The sequence below is a fragment of the Sciurus carolinensis genome, chromosome 4 (assembly GCF_902686445.1).
Source record: "Sciurus carolinensis chromosome 4, mSciCar1.2, whole genome shotgun sequence".
NCBI classification, from domain to species: Eukaryota; Metazoa; Chordata; class Mammalia; order Rodentia; family Sciuridae; genus Sciurus; species Sciurus carolinensis.
Window position 1 is genome coordinate 64,953,307 of NC_062216.1, and position 17,452 is coordinate 64,970,758.

The 17,452-nt window shown below is 45.5% G+C and overlaps 1 protein-coding gene across 3 annotated transcripts in view; it reads left to right on the forward strand.

Moving 5' to 3' along the window:
* Ddx11 (DEAD/H-box helicase 11) overlaps positions 1–17,452 on the forward strand; it is a 94,335-nt gene that overhangs the window by 63,952 nt on the left and 12,931 nt on the right. For all 3 annotated transcript variants that reach the window (XR_007108159.1, XM_047548103.1, XM_047548102.1), the window contains exons 8-16: positions 2,821–2,983; positions 3,287–3,428; positions 10,046–10,294; positions 10,728–10,814; positions 11,121–11,278; positions 15,317–15,362; positions 16,305–16,412; positions 16,660–16,747; positions 17,151–17,359. Coding sequence is in view for 2 of the 3 variants with exons in the window: in XM_047548103.1 (XP_047404059.1) it covers positions 2,853–2,983; positions 3,287–3,428; positions 10,046–10,294; positions 10,728–10,814; positions 11,121–11,278; positions 15,317–15,362; positions 16,305–16,412; positions 16,660–16,747; positions 17,151–17,359 (1,218 nt within the window). In the remaining variant the exon portion in view is untranslated. The remainder of the gene's footprint in view (positions 1–2,820; positions 2,984–3,286; positions 3,429–10,045; positions 10,295–10,727; positions 10,815–11,120; positions 11,279–15,316; positions 15,363–16,304; positions 16,413–16,659; positions 16,748–17,150; positions 17,360–17,452) is intronic.

The following is a 17,452-nucleotide window of genomic DNA, read 5'->3' on the forward strand; positions in this document are numbered from 1 at the left end:
AGAACTAATGTGGACCTGAAGTGCTTTCACAAATGTTAACCTAACTTAATGAGTATTAGATTTACTGGGCTGGTGTTTGTCTTAGCACTGGTGGGAAATTCCAAGGAGAACTTGGGTGGTGGATCATGGTTGTACCCCACCCCCAGCCCACCTGAAAGATCTGAAAAAGTGATAACAGATGTCCTCAGTAGTGCTTAGTGAATCCATTATTCTCAGATTTATCTAAACTGTTCTTTAACGATGATTAACCTGTGCTGCTTCTGGAATAATGAGATCCATAATTACCACCCACAGGGAAGTGAAATAATGATCACTTTTGTTCTGTATTGTTTCATGTTGCCATTCTAAAGTTTGGTAACCTAGTCTTTCTTTTTCTTCCTACTTATTTGGGTAGGAGGAGGAGTTAGGAAATACAAAGCTCAAGGGCTTGAGGTTTGGCAGAAGGAGTTCAGCTCCTGAGTTCAACTACCTGCCAAGTGAACTTGAGCAGCTCATTTAACTTTTCTGTGTCCCAGTTTTTTCGTCTATAAAGTAGAGCCAAGAAAAGTACTTATACCACGTTGTCATGAGGTTATATGAAAATAGTTTGAAACCATTAAAGAACTCGCCCTTGGACTAGATATTCAAGTTATGGAACCTGTCTACTCATACTTCTGATGAACATAAACCTTTGCCTACAGTCCCCACATCTAACTGGCTACTTATTTATTCATAATTTTATTGAATTCCTGCAAGTTGCTGAAGGCCCCCATTTTGAGTTCTGGGGGAAGGGAAGAGCAAAATAGACAAGGTTCCTCTTCAGTAGCATATAATCCAGTGGGGAAGAACAGTAAGTAAGTTCAGATAATGCTAAAGGCCGAAGAAATTAAATACAAGATAATGCGATAAAAGGACTACTTAAAACAAGGCAGTGTCCAGGCATGGTGGCACACACTGTAATCCCAAGAGTTTGGGAGGCTGAAGCAGGAGGATCTCGAGTTCAAAGCTAGCCTCAGGAATTTAGCAAGGTCCTCAGCAAGTCAGCAAGATCCTGTGTCAAAATAAGATATAAAAAAGGACTGGGGATGTGGCTCATTGGTTAAGTGCCCCTGGGTTCAATCCATGGTACCAAAAAATCCCAAAACACCAAGGCAGTGTATGTTGGAGGGGTGGGAGTGAGGGGCATGAGATGGCCAAGTAGGGAGAGAGAAAGTGGGCTGAGTTCTAAATAATGACTCACCATGCCCAGGCAGGGGACATAGGAGTTGGATGGTCCAGGCTCATTAGGTCAGGTTTGGTCCCTGACCAAACAATCTGTGTGCTGACCAGTGATCTCTCTTAAAAGAAGAGAGAGTACTAATCTGATTTTCCCTTTGGGATTTAGAATAAAGAAACATGAAAAGAATTTTTCCTTGGCAGTGAGAGCTGAAGCTAAAACGTAGAGGGGGGCTGAAGAGGCCTCACTTAGGCTAAGGTTTTGGTAAGCAGAAATACAAGTAAACTGAGGAAGGCAGACTGGCTCCATCTGGCATCTGGCTGAGTGAGGCAATGATAATCCAGGTGCTTATTGTTGGTGAGGTTCCTGGAGCTGTCCTAAAATACTAGTTCGTCTGGTGGAAGTCCTGTCCGCCAACAAATGACCTCTGCTCCTGGTTTTCCCAGATAGTCTCAATTCTCAGTTTCTCAATATGTTTTTCAGTGAATCTCCCTTTTGTTTATGCTAGTTATCTCTTGCAGCCAGGTCAATTTGAAGCAGAGCCATATGGACCTGGGTTCAGATCTGTGATTTTCCTATTAACTGTGATTTTGAACAGTTATTTACTTTTTTCTTTTTCTTTTTTGGTGGTTCTAGAGATTGAACCCAGAGCCTTTGCATGCAAGGCAAGCTCTCTACCTCTGAGCTACACCCACAGCCAGCAATTATTTAATTTCTGTAAGCATTAGTGTCCAACAGGTGTACCCTCATAGTCTTGTACAGATTAAATGAGATAATAAAAGTTAAAGGGCCTGAGGAGTATTTAACACATGGATCAAAATTTATTAGCTGCATTTCTTCCCTTTCCTTTATGTTTTAATGAATTTTCAGTTGTATATCTCCCTTTTGTTTCTGAATTTTCCTAGTTTTTGCTTTGGTTGCTTTGTGTTATTTTGCTTTGTTTTGTTTTTGACTTACTCCTCTTAAAGTAATCCCTACATGTGGGTAGTCATTTTAACTAAGAGAACATCTTAAGAGAACTTCTTAGCAACTACCTTTCCTCTCATAAATGGATTGACACTATCACTGGTCTTACTGAGGCCAGTGTAGTAAAGATGGGTTTTATACTTATTAATTAAATGGTGTTTAGACTTATTAATGTTTGTGTTTAGAAGAGAGACCTTCCAGATATCTTAGAGAAGTGACTTCTAAAAAGAGAGGTGTGAAAACCAGGGTGGTGCAGTCATTCCTCCAAATGGCAATCAAAGGAAGAATGGGTATTTAAAAGCTGTCTCTCAGAAAATTAGTTTGAGGAGAACAAAGATGAAATAAATATGGAGCAGAGAAGTTTCTTGAAACCTTGGCTTATCAAGGAAAGATAAATGTTGTGGTCTTAAGGTTGGGAACGTGGTCCAACTAGAGCTCAGTGGCTGTGAATAGAGCTTTCCCATTCTGGAACCAAACAGCAAGCTCTTGTTTCTTGAGGCCAGAAACAGTAGTAGGGAGCAGCTGTGGTTTGTACTAGAAATGGAGGCTGGGATGAAATAAGCAGATGCAAGCTGCCTGTAAAATAGGCTGTGTATGTTAACTTGTGCCTTTTAAACAAGCTGTAGTGGTAACTCTCTGCCTGTGCCATGGTTTTACAGGTCTTATCAACAGAAGGGGGAGCAGCTTTGGCATGCCAGTATTGCGTTGCAGAGGCGTGGAAGAAGGATGCTGCAGAAAAGGAACCACAAGCAACAGCCTTGATCCTGGTGATGCTCGTTTTCAAGAGGAAAGCTGTCAGCCTTCCACAGAGGCATCAGAAGGGTATCCAAGCAGCAGTGAAATTGCAGGGGGATTTGCTTTAGGGGCTTTCTTAGGCTGTATTCTGCTGTAGTCATTTCTGATCAAGGTTGCTACATGTTTTGCAAGATTCTGGTATGGCATCTTGTGGATATAGACATGGCAGAAAGAACACGGTCTTTGCTTGCAAAAAAAAGTACAAACCAAGGAGAAATTCTGTGACAAATTTGGTGGCTATGTAGTATGGTGCCTCTATAGCTTTCAAACCATTTCTTCACTCATGGGAGAATGACCACATTTTTTTCTTTTTTTTTTTTTTCTCCTTAGAACCATGACTAATAGAACTCAGGAAGGCATCCATTTCCCTTTTCCCTTCCCACCCTATCCCATCCAGAAAGCTTTCATGACAGAACTGTACCAGGTTTTGGAAGCTGGCAAGATTGGGATATTTGAGAGTCCAACAGGCACAGTGAGTATGAGTGGTGAAGGAGCATGATTAACACAACTTGGAGGGAACCCGACTTGCTTTACTGCCTGCCTCTGCAGAGATTTTCACGATTTGAAGTTAGGCAAAGCAATCGCTCAGTTATATCTCTGAGTAATAGTCACTTCATCTATTAAATTATTAAACACAGCTCCACATTCTGAAAAACACTCAGCAGTTGAGAATTTAAATGACAGAACCTTCACCCATAACACTGAGATTTTCCAGATTTTTCTGGCACCTCCCGGCTTCAATGTTGAGGAACATGAAAATGACTCTGGATTTTTCACAGATTAAACAAATGGTTCTGGTTTTCAGGAACTAGGCTGTACTGAGTGCTGGAGGGATCCAACCAAAGTCCTGGACCTAAGTTTTTCCATCCTGACCCAGAGGGGAAGATCTATTAAAGGTTGTCTGTTGAAAGTGAACAGGGCTGTGGCCAACAGTTCCCAGCTTCTCTCCTTCACATTATGTATTGACTTTTATCACAAGCACCATGTGATAGTAAAGTTAATATTTTGATGTGAAGATTCTCCAACTAGGCTGTGAGCGGGAGGAGAGGGACCTGTGGTCCTCATCACTGTGTCCCTGTCATTTATTTGGGCTTGGCAGAGTTGGCCCATAAGAGGCTCAGTATGTGTGTGTTGAATGAATGAAAAAAAGTGACTCATCCTTTGTCTCTCACTTGCTGATGGTACACAGGTCTCCTGTACAGGAAGAGTGTCGACCAGTAGGCTCTGTTATTCCATTTTGTTCTTTTCATGCAGTGACTGGGGAAGAATAGTGCTGCCAGTGAACAGAGTGGGGCATGAAGTTGGTGTACATGGTTTTTTAAATAGTCTTGTTAGCACTTACCTTCCACTTATGCCCAAAGCTATATCCTCCTTTTTTTGTTTTGTTTAAAATAATTGAAAAAGAGCCAGGTACAGTGATGCATGCCTGTAATCCCAGCAGCTTGGGAGGCTGAGGCAGGAGGATCTCAAGTTCAAGACCAGTCTCAGCAACTTGGTGAGACCCTGTCTCAAAATGAGGCATGGGGTGGACCTCCGTGGTAGAGTGCCCCTGGGTTCAATACCCAGCACTGCCAAAGTGAACTCATTGAAAAACATTTAATCAAATAATAATCCATGTCATTTAAAAAGTCAGGTTTATCAGTTACTTGGGTAGGCACTTTCAGTTCTTTTAATGATTCTTAAGAAACATACTTATGTAGCCTGTTTCTTAAATTGTTCTTAACTTATGCTGCCGCATCTTGATGTATTACTTTTTGTCATTGGTGCCTTCCTGTTATGATAGGTAGGATGACATTTAAACCATTCCTTTTTCCTCTGTGTCCTTGTCTTTCCAGTATAGTTCTGGGTTTTAGTCTTTCCTGAATTGAGTAGTATATTATGATCATGGTTTTGTGTGTGTGTGTGTGCGTGAATTTTATTTTCTAGAGTTAATGATTTTTTATGTTTGTTTTATTTTTAATATGCCTATACCAGTTCTTCCTACACCATCCAGTGGCCTGTCAGAAAATTACTCTTAAGTCTGTTCACACTACCATGGCATGAAGTGATGGGGTGACTTAAACAACAGAATTATATATTCTTTCGGTTCTGGAGGCTGCAATATCAAGGATGAAGGTTTGGATGGGATTTGGGGTTTAGAGAGGGCTTCTTCTTGGCATGTGGACAGCTGCCTTCTCACTGTGTCCTCACGTTGGGGTGAGAGAGATCTTAGATGTCTCATCCTCTTTTCTAAGGACACTGTTTCTGTTGGATCCCCATCATTTAACCCTAATCACATCCTTAGAGGCCCCATCTGCAGTGCAGTCTCCTGAGGCCAGGATTCAGCACGTGAGCTCTGGGCAGACGAGGTTCGGATGCAGCACTTGCCAGGTGCGGTTTTACCCTGGGAGACTGCCTGCTCCAGGCCCCAGCCTTTTCCTCTAATCTGAATTAGTGGCTCCTTAGACCAACTTCATAGCTTTTCCTAGGGAAGTTCTAGGATTTCCCTTCCTCCTTTTTAAAAAATCAGCTTTGAATATAATTGACAGATAATGAAAGTTAGCACTTTGAAGTCCGAAAGTTCTAAGTTTTGACGGTGTAAACACCTGTGTAACCCCACCACAATCAAGAAGCAAAACATTTCCGTGAGACAAGGCAGGAGGGGAGTTTCTTGGCTTGTCATTGCAGTTGCTTCACCTCCCACAGCTCCATCGCCTCCCACCAGGAGCCTCAGGTGGTCATTGATCCTCTTTTTGTCTTTATAGACTAGTTTTTTTCCTCTAGAATTTCATTAAAATGGAACCAGGTAGACTACTTGTTTGTCTGGCTTCTTTCACTCAGCTAGCATAATGTTTTGGGGATTCCTTCTGTGTTGTGTGTATGTTTTCCTTATCTTTTCTGTGTTGCACTTTCCTGTTTTGGGGTTTCAAATCTTCTTGGTGAACTTCATGGTTTTGGTAGAGCACATTCCTGAGAAGTGTTGTATAGAAGAGAAGTATTTCACACTTGGCTGGTGTGAGGTGCATTTATTCTATCTTTTCACTTGATCACTGTTAATAGTTTGGTTGGATATATAATTGTAGCTTGAAAATAATTTCCCCTCATAATCATGTGCTCAAGTTTCCGTGGTTGCTATTGCAAAGTCCAGTGAGAATGGACGTTTCAGTTTTTTGAGACCTGATCCTATCCCTGTTTCCAAAGTTTTCAGAATATTTTCTCTGTTCTTTGTGGTCTGAAATCTCATGTTGGGGGCCTGATGAGTGTGTGTGCTTGATTCTGCTGGGTGCTTGAAGGACTCTTTATTCCGGGGGCTCCCACCTTCCAGTTCTGAGACGTGTTCTTATATTTGATAATATTCTTCCTATGCTTGCTTCATGGTGCCCCCATTCACTGCGTTTTGGACCCCCTGGTTAAACCTGTACTTCTAATTGCCTATCTCCTTCCACACCTGGTTTGTTATAATTTTGATTTGTTTTTGCTTTAAATTCTATTATCTGGTAATTTCTTTGATTTTATTACCCAGTTTTTCTATTCAGTTTATTTCTTCCACTATATCTTTATTCCTTAAGAACTTCTTCTCTGATTTTTAAAAACAGCATTCTATTTGCACTTTATGAAAACAGTGTCTTTCTGAGGATATCCATTTTACTAGTATTTGAAGGTTTTATTCCCCTGCCACATTGTCTCCTTTTGTTTGTTTGCTGTTCTTCCTCTCATTGTGGGTTCTTTGTTCTTGTGGAGGCTTTCCTCTCATGGGTTGATCCTTGTTGGCCTTCTTTTACTGTTTAAGGACAGGTGCCAACAGGCTGGTCCAGGGGTCTATAACTGGCTGGCCTGTGGTCTGGTGGGCTATGCACTCTGTTGGGGCTTTGAGGTTTGGGTAAATCTGGGATTTCCCCTGGAGCCATTCAGTTTCTTTGGGAAGGCTCCTCTAAAGTCTCCTGAAGGGCTCTGGGGAGTGGTTTCAGGTGTGATCATTTCCCCATCGCCCTGCTCAGTCTGGTCAGTTCCCCCTCCCTACTCCCCTCTGGTCTCCCCAGCTTTTTTGGAGAAGCATATCAGGTCATCTCTTTGCCTTCAGTGCCAGCTGTGGCCCTGTTAGCTTCAGGGTCTTTCTGAAGCTGACGTGGAGACCCTTGGACTTTAGGGTCCTCACTCTGCTAAGTCAGTTTCATTTCTCCTTTCTTTCCATCTCTTCTAGAGTTGGTTATTTTCCCTTCTTCATTTTCTTTGTTTTTGTGGGTGTAAATCTCTTTTATGACTTTGACGCAGTTTTAGTATGTTTTGGAAAAGAACTTAGGAGAGTGGTATGGATTCTACTTTGTTTAACCTGAAGGCCCATCTCTTCCTCCCTCTCAGATCTTTCCATCACTGTCTTCTGCTCACTTCCTGTGTCCCCTTCCTCTGCTCAACCCTTATGTGTTGGTGCCTCAGTTCTGTGTCCCTGTCTTGTGGGGGCACGCCCTCTGTGAACCTACCCTTATGACTCAGTTGCCCTTTATGTTCTGATATCTTCTAAGTCACACCCCACAACCTGCAAATGCTTGACATCACACCCTGAATGGACAAATGGAGTTTTGTTTTTACCTGCCATGTGTCCAGTGCACAGCTTTCCCACTGTCATTGACTAGAGGGTTCTGTATCTCTGCATGTTCAGCCCCAAGTCTAGTGCTCTTGGTGGTTAAATAAATGGATTTACTTGACATAAATTTTGTAACTGTTAGGATGGTAGGTACCACTTAAAATGACATTGCTCAAAGTTAGGTATTGTGTGAGTACTTTACTAAGTTTATTTCATTACTGAAGTGAACATTTGATTATACAGCCTTTTAATAGGTTTAATCTACAATTTTTTTTCTTTCTTTTTTTGTCTCTTTGTGGGTTTGGGGATGAGACCCAGTGTGCTCTAGCAGTGAGCTCCACCCCAGCCCTCTCAATCTGCAATTTTTGTGGATTTTTTGTATTTTCTTATAGGATATAGAATTGTGGGGCCTCAGTTACATGTTAGTCTTTTTTTTAGCGGGGCCGGAAACCCAAACCCAGGGCCTTGTGCTCGCAAGGTGAGCACTCTACCAACTGAGCTATCTCCCCAGCCCCACGTGTTAGCCTTTGTGTTAGAGAATACTCATTCCCTCAGCTTACTTTCAGGTGGAGGGTACAGGCTCTATAATTAGGCATCTGTCCCCGGGTCATTATTATGGGGGAGGGTGGTACATCTTGCCTTCCTGAGTCCAGTGACAGGTAAAGCCCATGGCTCCTCATCTCACAGGTAACACAGAAGAGCTGCCCTGGGTTCTGCTGGGGAGTGCTGCCTGGAACTCTGCCATTTAGTTTCTATCAAAAGCTGACAGAAATGGTATATGAGGCTTTTCTAAAGCAGTGTGATCCATCCTCTAATCAGAAGTGTCATTCTGGCATAGGGCCTTTCAAGATTTGATGAAAGCTGATAGTCTCCATCTCAGCAGAGTGATAAATTTATTATTACTTAATAATAGCAAAGAATAGCCAAGTCCAATTCAGTTATCATGTACCAGGTATTATTTGGATCCTGCCCAAGTATTATTAACTTTTATGTGTGTTAACCAATTGAATGCTTGTACAAGGAAGATATTACTATTGCTGTTCCCTCTTTTTTTTTTTTTTTTTGCATATATGGAAATGACCCTTGAGAGGTCAGCCCAGAGTCCCAGAACTGGTAAGCAGAGGAGCTGGAATATGACCCAGGCAGCCTGAGGTGGTATCCAAAGCCATACCCTCTCTGTTGGCTGCTTCCTCCGCTGCACATGTGCTGTGTCACTGCAGTGCACTCAACTGGAGCAGGTCTGGAAACCTACCCTGGATGCTCAGATCCCTTTGAGTTAAGCAAGCTCTGAATGCTGACTGCCTAGACAGAAGGCTTTCCAGAGACTCACCTGAAACCAAACCACCCTCTGGACCCTATAAGTAGCAGCCTGTGGGGCTCACTGCAGTCTCCTCTCTAAAGAATTGGGTCATTTTCTTAGGGCTCCATAACAAAGTCCCACAGACTGGGGAATTTAAACAACAGAACTGACCTCAAAATTCTGACCTCCCGGCATCAGCAGGGTTGGTTCCTTTTGAGGGCCCTGACAGAAGGATCCATCCAGGCTTCTTTCCTTGGGTTGTAGGTAGGTGACCACCATCTCCCTGTGTCTGCTCATACTGCCTGACTTCTGTGCTTCTCTGCATCTATTTTCCCCCCTTTTTCATAAGGATGCCAGTCCTTATAAAGGATAGTAACTAATTGTATCTACAGTGATCCTATTTCCAAATAAGGCCACATTCTGAGACACTGTGGTTAGGACTTCACCATGGGAGTTTTGAGGAGATACAATTCAACTCAGAACAAGGACTTTTGGGAAATTCTGGTCTTTAAATCAAAACCAGAAATCTGGGTTTGGTGGCATGTGCCTGTAATCCCAGCAACTTGGGAGGCTGAAGCAGGAGGATTGCAAGTACAAAACCAGCCTCAACAATTTAGTGAGACAGTCTCAAAATTTAAAAAGGGCTGGGGTTGTATCTCAGTGGTAATGCTTTCCTGGGTTTAATCCCCAGTACCAAAAATAGATGAGAATAGATTTTCTAGAGCAATTGGCTTGCTTTCAGAACAAAACAAAAGTAAATAACAACCAAAAAACCAACTGGTACTCATGTGACTGATCATTTTGTATCTGCATATCACTTCCATTGAAACAGTCAAGTGTCTCTCTCCCTGGCAAGTATATGAGATTTCATGCTACGAATTTTTTGGCTATATTTCTTTTGGGGGGCTATTATATAATTTCTCACCACTGTCTCTAATTATGTTAACATGCTGTATTTATATATAACCTGATAAACCACTTTAAATTCTCTTTGGAACAGTGAAATTAAAATGAAGTTCTTTCCTGTTTCTTGGGCCCAGTTTTTATTTCTTCTCTCTTTTTTTATTGGCTATTCTATGGCTTATCTTCCTTTCCTCTCCTAGGTGGTCTGTTTCCTCTTAATTTTTAAAGCCAGAGTTGCATTGATGCCCATACTAAAATGGGGAAAGCCATTTGGGAAGGTTTATGTTTTGCTGTCTGTTTCTGAAGGTCATTTTTCTTCCTGTAGGGAAAGTCCTTAAGTCTCATTTGTGGGGCCCTCTCCTGGCTCCGTGACTTTGAGCAGAAGAAACGGCAAGAAGAGGCACTTCTCCTGGAACCTGGAGAAGATCCCTTAGGTAGTGGGAAGGACCGGCCCCCATTTCCCTCATCTTCCTGCCAAGACCCCCCTGACCCCCTGAGGCCTGCTGGAGAACCAGACTGGGTCACCCAGTTTGTGCAGAAGAAAGAAGAAAGGGACCTGGTGGAGCGACTGAAGGTGAGGTCTGGGGTAGCGAGGAGCAGCAGTAATCAAGGAAATGGGCCTCAGCCATTGTTTTGGGCCACTTCTGAGATTTAGGTACCCTTGTCCTTCACCTTTGCATTGCCTCTAAGCCCTCTGTCAGTTTTCTTGAGTCATTGGTGCTGCCTCTTTCCTGTTTGAGCCAACATCGAGGCCTTCTTCAGTCATTACTCACCTGGGAAAGGATCCTAATTGTTGCTCTTGACAACACGGTTTGGAGGGGTGGGGCTGCAAACTCAATTATGGAATGAATTTGACAACTGGTGTGGTTTCAGGAGGGAAGATAGACTTCCTCCACTGAGTAATGAGGCCAGACCTGCAGAGGTTGAGTGTGTAGTGAGGGCTTTCTAGGAAAGGCCTTGTGGGGGCCTCCTGAAGGGGTATCCTTTATGACTGCTTCCCTCTCTAGGAGGAGCAGATCAGGAGGAAGAAGCGGGAAGAGCGCCTGCAGCAGACCCGCCACAATGCACAGCTCAAGTATGCAGCCAAGCGCTTGGTGAGTGTTGTCCCACCATCATGTCCAGGCAGATCACACTGCCTGGAGGCTCGAGTGAGTGACCAGGGCCTTAGACTCCTCTCTTTCCTGACTGGCCACATTTTCCTCACCCAGTATTTGGGTAGCTTGAGTGGTTGAGGCATAGAGCCTGGGAATGAACTTCTCCGGTCAAGCAGTGAGGTCTGTGTTAATAGCACTTCCTGGGTGTTTTGTCCTTGGTGACAGCCATGCTACAGGCTGACTCCTTCAGGAGGTGGGGGCCCAGTGCTGAGTCTTCTTCCTCTTCCCATTGCTAATCCTACACAGAGACAGGAAGAAGAAGAGACAGAGAGTCTCCTCCGCCTCAGCAAGGAGATGCTGGCAGCAGGAACAGAGGCAGAGCAACTAGAGCAGCTGGAATCTGGGGAGGAGGAGCTGGTTCTTGCAGAATATGAGAGTGATGAGGAGAAAAGAACAGCCTGTGGGTAAGACAGCTGCTTCCTCATTCCACCACCTACAGCCACTGGGGGCTCCTGGGGAGGCAGTTCTTTTCTCATGCCAGAGACATTTGTGAAGCTCTGATGAGAAGGAATGTCAGCTACCTGCCCCTTTTGTGATTGCCCACCGCCTGCGGGGACAATCACAACGCGTACGCTCTTCTTGAGCACAGGAACCAAAAAGCTGCCTTATTCCACAAGTCTCAGACTTATATTGAGAACATCAGCCTATCAGAGAGTAGACTACCAGGAAAGTCAGCCTATCAAGGAACAGTCTCCAGGCAGATACCAGGATCGCCTCGTGTACAACAACCAACCAGAGTTACTTCCTAAAACTTGTTTACAAGTGCAGCTATGTTTGGCAAGCTGCCAGGCGCCATCTTAGAGATCAGGCCACGGTGCGGCTCTGGGGCCCTCAGAGCCCGCCCCTGACACTTTTGCCTAAACCAGGGACCTTCTCAGGGTCCAATGATAGTTGACTCTTACTTTTTGCCTATCACTGGCCTCTTGTGTATTGACCCAGTTTACATCACAGCAGTTCAATGATGATGGCAGTAATTGGAAGTGCAACCTAACCAGGTGCTGTGCCTTGGCGGAGGCCACACACTAAATCGGTAGAAGGGCTGGGATGTGAACCCAGACAGCCAGGCTCTAGATCCCATGCTCTCAACTGCCAGATGTCACAGTGTGGAGTTCATGACCCAACCCAAGGAATCCCTAGCTTGAGTTTTTGTTTTCACCTTAAGGCTTCTGTTGTTTCAGATGCATAGGTTTCTACTTCATTAGTCACCTGCTAGGAGCACCAGAAGACCCTGAAGAGAACAACTAGGCCACTTCCAGGCCACACAGAGGATCCTGAGATCCTCTTTTCTCATCCCCAGTTTAATTCCACTAGTGCCCTTTGAGAATGTGCTCGAGGTGCAGCCTTAGCCAGATGCTGCAGCTTAGAGTTACACTCCAGACAGACACAGTGACCACAGTGTCAGTGAGAGTGTGGGACCTCTCACAGCCTTTAGAGGAAATGGACAGACTTCCGTGTTGGTGGCCTAAAAGGGTTGAATCTTTAGGAGCTCAGGTGGGAAGGGTCAGATGTGCGCCTGCTTAAGGAGGACTTGCTTCTCTTTGTGGGGAACCAGCAGCTGTGGCAAACAGCAGCACTTTTTGAAACCAGCACTTTTGCCTACAAGGAAAATGAAATGGCAAAGTGGGGAGAATGTAGGGTTGCACCTTCTGGGGACAAAGTTGGGAAAGGCCTTCTGAGGAGCTGACATGTTAAGAAGGAACCCTGCAAAGTCCTGGGAGGAGAGTGTTCTAGACAGAGACCTGAGTGTTCAGGGGGCTGTAAACAGGAACAGAAAGAAGGTCCAGGTGCCAGAGCAAAGTCTGAATGAGGGGGAAAGAGGGGACCAGGGATGATGCAGGTGCCCTGCTGACTTTTCTGTTTTTTGGTACTGGGGATGGAACCCAGGGGCACCCGCTTCATTATTAATTGTGAGACAGGGTCTCACTTAAGTTGCTGAGGCTTGCCTGGAACTTGGGATCCTTCTGCCTCATCTTCCAAGCCTCGGGGATTACAGGTGTACACCACTACACCTGTTGCTGCTCTGACTTCTTAAGTGTACAGGGCCTCTCCTGTCTGAGGATTTGCTCGTGCTTTTCCCTCATAATTGTCTTTCTCTCCTCCCGTGGCAAATGCCTTCACGCCCTTTCAGGCCCTGCTCAGTTGTCTAAGTGATCTGGGGTGTCAGCCCCTTGCTGTGTTCTGCTCAGGAACCTGCTGTTTGGGTCTACTGGTTATCTTCCTTTCTGTGACTGGACTGTGAGCTGCAGGGCAGGAGCCTGGGCTTTTAAACTTTTCACTCCCAGGACTCACGGTGTTTGGCTGCAGCTAGCCGCACTCTGGACAGGTTAGTTGAACTGAGTGAGCAGACAGTGGTTAGTTTCAGTCCTATAATATAATTCCATCTGAGAAAATCAGAAATGCCAAAACGTCAGGGTCTGTGTGTGGGCTAGAGAGGATTTATGGCCTTCATCTAATTATTTCCAATGTGTGGTGATGCATTTTACTGGTAGGAGAGGGTCTGTGATTTTTCATTCCATTGGCAGAAGGCCTAGACACACACACACACACACACACACACACACACACACACACCCCCACCCCATCACCTACAAAATATGCCTAAGACTCCTGACCTAAACTCCAGCATGGGGCTGGGGAGATAGCTCAGCTGGTAGAGTGCTCGCCTCGCAAGCACAAGGCCCTGAGTTCGATCCCCAGTACCGCAAAAAAAAAAAACTAAACTCCAGTATGTATTGGCCATTTCACCTACAGTCCTCCTGGTGACAGCCAAGATCATGAATCTGGCCCCCAGAGTCGCTGAGTAGGACTGGGAGAGTACGCTTCCTGTTTCTGCGTGAAACTTTCTAGAAGATTAGTGTACGTTTCTTCCTCATAAGCATAGTCATCCTCTGAAAGGTTCCTTCTGATTTTCCCTCCTGCACTACAGCTCTTCCCCTGACTCTTGAGGGAAGGAGGACGATGACATCTCTGGTGGTGGGGAGGAGATGCTGGGACCTGCATCCAGCAGAGTTCAGGACAAGGATGAGAACTACACCTTGGCCCCTCCCTGAGGGTGATGGAGAGGGTCATGAGTGCCCCATAAAGCCTTCCCAAATGTGGCTTTGTAGCTTCTACTTCCCTGAAGTCCCTTGGGGACAAGGTAAAGAATTGAGTGGTGTCTGTGAATATTAGAGGAACAAAGTGATCCTCAGGGTCTGGTCAAGAGCCATTAATTGTGCAGGTTAGCTTCCCCGGCTTTTGACACCCTGGTGTTTCCAGAGAGACATGAGCCTCTCAGGACATGACAGATTCCTCGTACAAAACTTTTGCTCTGCATTTCTTTACATGTCCTTCACTTACCTAGGTCCTGCTGACCTTGTCCAACTCGTGATGAATGATTTAAAGTCAAGCCTTTGAGATAAAACTGACAACAGTTGTTTACTGACCAAGAAGCCAACCTTGTAAATAACTTTTCTAGTGGCCCAAGGCAATTGCATTTCTGCTTTTTTTAAAAAAACTTGATTTCAGGGTGAACAAAAGCATTTCTATTCCATATGATGCTCCAGTAGATAGTGTGAGTCTGTAAGAGCATTTTCTGTTAAGTAACCTCAACTGATAATGTTGGCTAAATTTTCTCTCCCACCCTCAGTGCTAGTGGGCTTTTCTTTCATTTTTGGGAAGGGAACTCTGAGGCACTGAGAAGAGCAGAGGTTTATCTGGTCACAAGTGACAACTTCTTTCGCTCATTCAGTTGGTCAGTTATGACTTCACCCAGGAAATGTCTTTGAATTTCTTACTGCTGCCAGGCTCCAAGCAGGGTCCTGACACTCATCAGAAACAATAGACCCTTTTGCTGCCCTGTACACATGATGGGAAACAGACCAGCCATATGTGACTTTGAGTAAGAAGTCACAGCAAACAGGTGCAGGTTGCCAAGGGGTATGTCAGGGCAGCAGACCCACTACAAGTCGTCAAGGAAGGAAAGACCATGTTGATGCTGGGATCTTACCATGAACCAGGAGCTGGCACAGTGAGGGAGAGCATACCAGGCTAAGAGGACAGCTTGTCCAAAATCCGTGAGGTGATAAAAAGCAAAGTTCTCTTGGAAAACTGAGAGGAGTATAGTTTTCCACCTTCCAACTTGCAACATAGATTTGGGGACCTGATGCCCCTTCTTCCATTCTTTCCACGTTTCCCTGGGTTCCACAGACTGAGTGGCAGTGGAAGCTGGGCCTGGAACTTGCCTGAGTGTCCTGAGCTTAGGAATACCTGCAGCTTTGGCAAAGGCTGGTTGCTGGCTGTTGCTCTGTGTTGCCTTTCAGGCTCAGAGCTCACACTGCAGCTTTGGGCTTCTGAGGAAAGGGGCTGCATCCTACTTACCGGTGATCCAGAATGGGTAGATGTTTTGTGGTTGACCTGAGTTTGCTGAGGGAAGACTATTCTGTGTTCTCTTGCTCTCACAGAGTGGATGAGGACGAGGACGACCTGGAGGAAGAGCATATAACTAAGGTAAGACCCTGAGTCCTCGTGTACTCTGTGTGTGGGCCTGAGTCAAGGGCTCTGCATCTCTGGTGAGAACACAAGAAGTCACTTCAGTTGCTTCTTAGCCTTCCTTTTCATGAAGAAACTCAACCCACAGGTTTCATGTCTCCCCAGACCCAAAGATTGGCCTTTCATTGCTCAGCAACAGTGTGGGCTGGGCCCCTAGTGGGGCATGGCTCCTAGGGCCTGGGCATGTTGCCTCAGAGCACACCTCTTCTGGGTCAAGGGCTCCAATGCTTTGTCTCCAGTGGGCCGTGGTAGAGGTGGGGGGTGGATGGGGAAGAACCATTACCCTTCAACTCTCCTCTGGTGTGTTTCTTCTCTTGATTTTATTTATGTTTGCATGGAGAGCAGTGAAATATGGCTGTGACACTTCTTAAATTTAGAAATACTTGGTTTCGTTCAAGACTTCTATGAAAGTACATATCTTCCCCCTGTTTCTCTATTTCCTCTCCTCACTTTGCTAAATCCCAGAGTAGAAAGAAGGTATCTAGCTCAACCACTGCTTCTCCCTTTTCCTTCAGGGCCATGTGTGGGAACAGTCTTCCCCCAACATGCTCTCCCAAAAGATTTGAGGGAACTTTCCCATGTTAAGAATCAGCACTGGGGAAACCCGCTTTCCTAAGATCACAAGCTCTTCGAAGCGGTTGGATTAGAAGCTGGGCATGAGTGATGGGAGGAGTGGCCTCTGTGGGCATTCCCTTAAACTAGAACTTGAGGTGGTGTGTGCAGTCCCTGAGCCCTTCATCAGATGCCATCTGATGCAGATGACATTGTCTTGCCTCGGGTGTGCTTTACAGCCACTCTCCCTGTCCCCACAGGCTTTAAAGCCATGGCATCCCTCCATGTGCAGAGAATGTATCTGGATGTCAGAGTTCCCTCTTTGAAGTCCCCCTTTCCTCTGGCCAGATTTATTACTGCAGTCGGACACACTCCCAGCTGGCTCAATTTGTGCACGAAGTACAGAAGAGTCCCTTTGGCAAGGAAACCCGACTTGTCTCCCTCGGCTCCCGACAGGTGAGTAGAGGCAGGTGTCCTAGCCCACGTGCCATTCTGCTTCCATCTCTGTGCCTTTATCGTCTAGGCATAGAAAGTGGATGGAGCTGAAGCTAGCTGCGCAGTGGGAGCACAGCGCCCCCCTGGCCTTACCACCCCTTGATGGGAGGAGGAGAGGCCGACAGGGCAGGTCCCCTGGTTGCTTTCATGTTAAAAAACATGAAAGCCCACACCATTTCTTCAGCTTTTCTTTACTCCTGTCTTGTAGAACCTTTGCGTGAATGAAGATGTGAAAAGCCTGGGTTCTGTGCAGCTTATCAATGACCGCTGCATGGAAATGCAGAGAAGCAAACAGGGTAGGCACTGGGACTGTATATGGCCTGGGGCAGTGCTGGGAGCAGGGAGCAGGGAGGAAGTGACAGAAGGGCTGTGATGGGGTTGGACTCGGGACATGGGGATGAAAACTGTCTTAAATGGAAACAATGGCAGAGCAGGCCCTGGTTCCCTCCTGAGGCCCCCTTTCTGGGAAAGAGTTCTTTCCTGGGTCACTGTCAAATTTTAGTCCTTGGAAAAAATTTTGCAGGCTCTTTACAGAGAACATAATGTACAATTTCAGAGTGTTCTAATGAGACCACTTGGAAGGATCTTATAGTCCCCACCTGGTGGGAATGGGTCTCAACATCACCAGACATACCCTTGACTCCTGAGATAGTTGTTGTTCTTCCTGTCTTTGTTTCCCTGCACCTGTACCACTTACAGAGAAGAAAAACAGAACTGAGGAAGACAAGCCAAAGAAGAGGCGGCAGGAGACCCAGGCTGCCTGCCCCTTCTACAACCACGAGCAGATGCAGTTTCTCCGGGATGAGATCCTGGTGGAGGTGAAGGACATGGAGCAGCTGGTGACCCTTGGGAAGGAGGCTCGGGCCTGCCCTTATTTTGGGAGCCGGTTTGCTATCCCTGCAGCCCAGGTGAGCACTCTGGAGGGGTGGGAGGTTGTTCATGGCTCTAACTGGAGCTCCAGGCCACGAGGGAGTTCCTTGTTCCCCTTTAGTTTGAGAGGA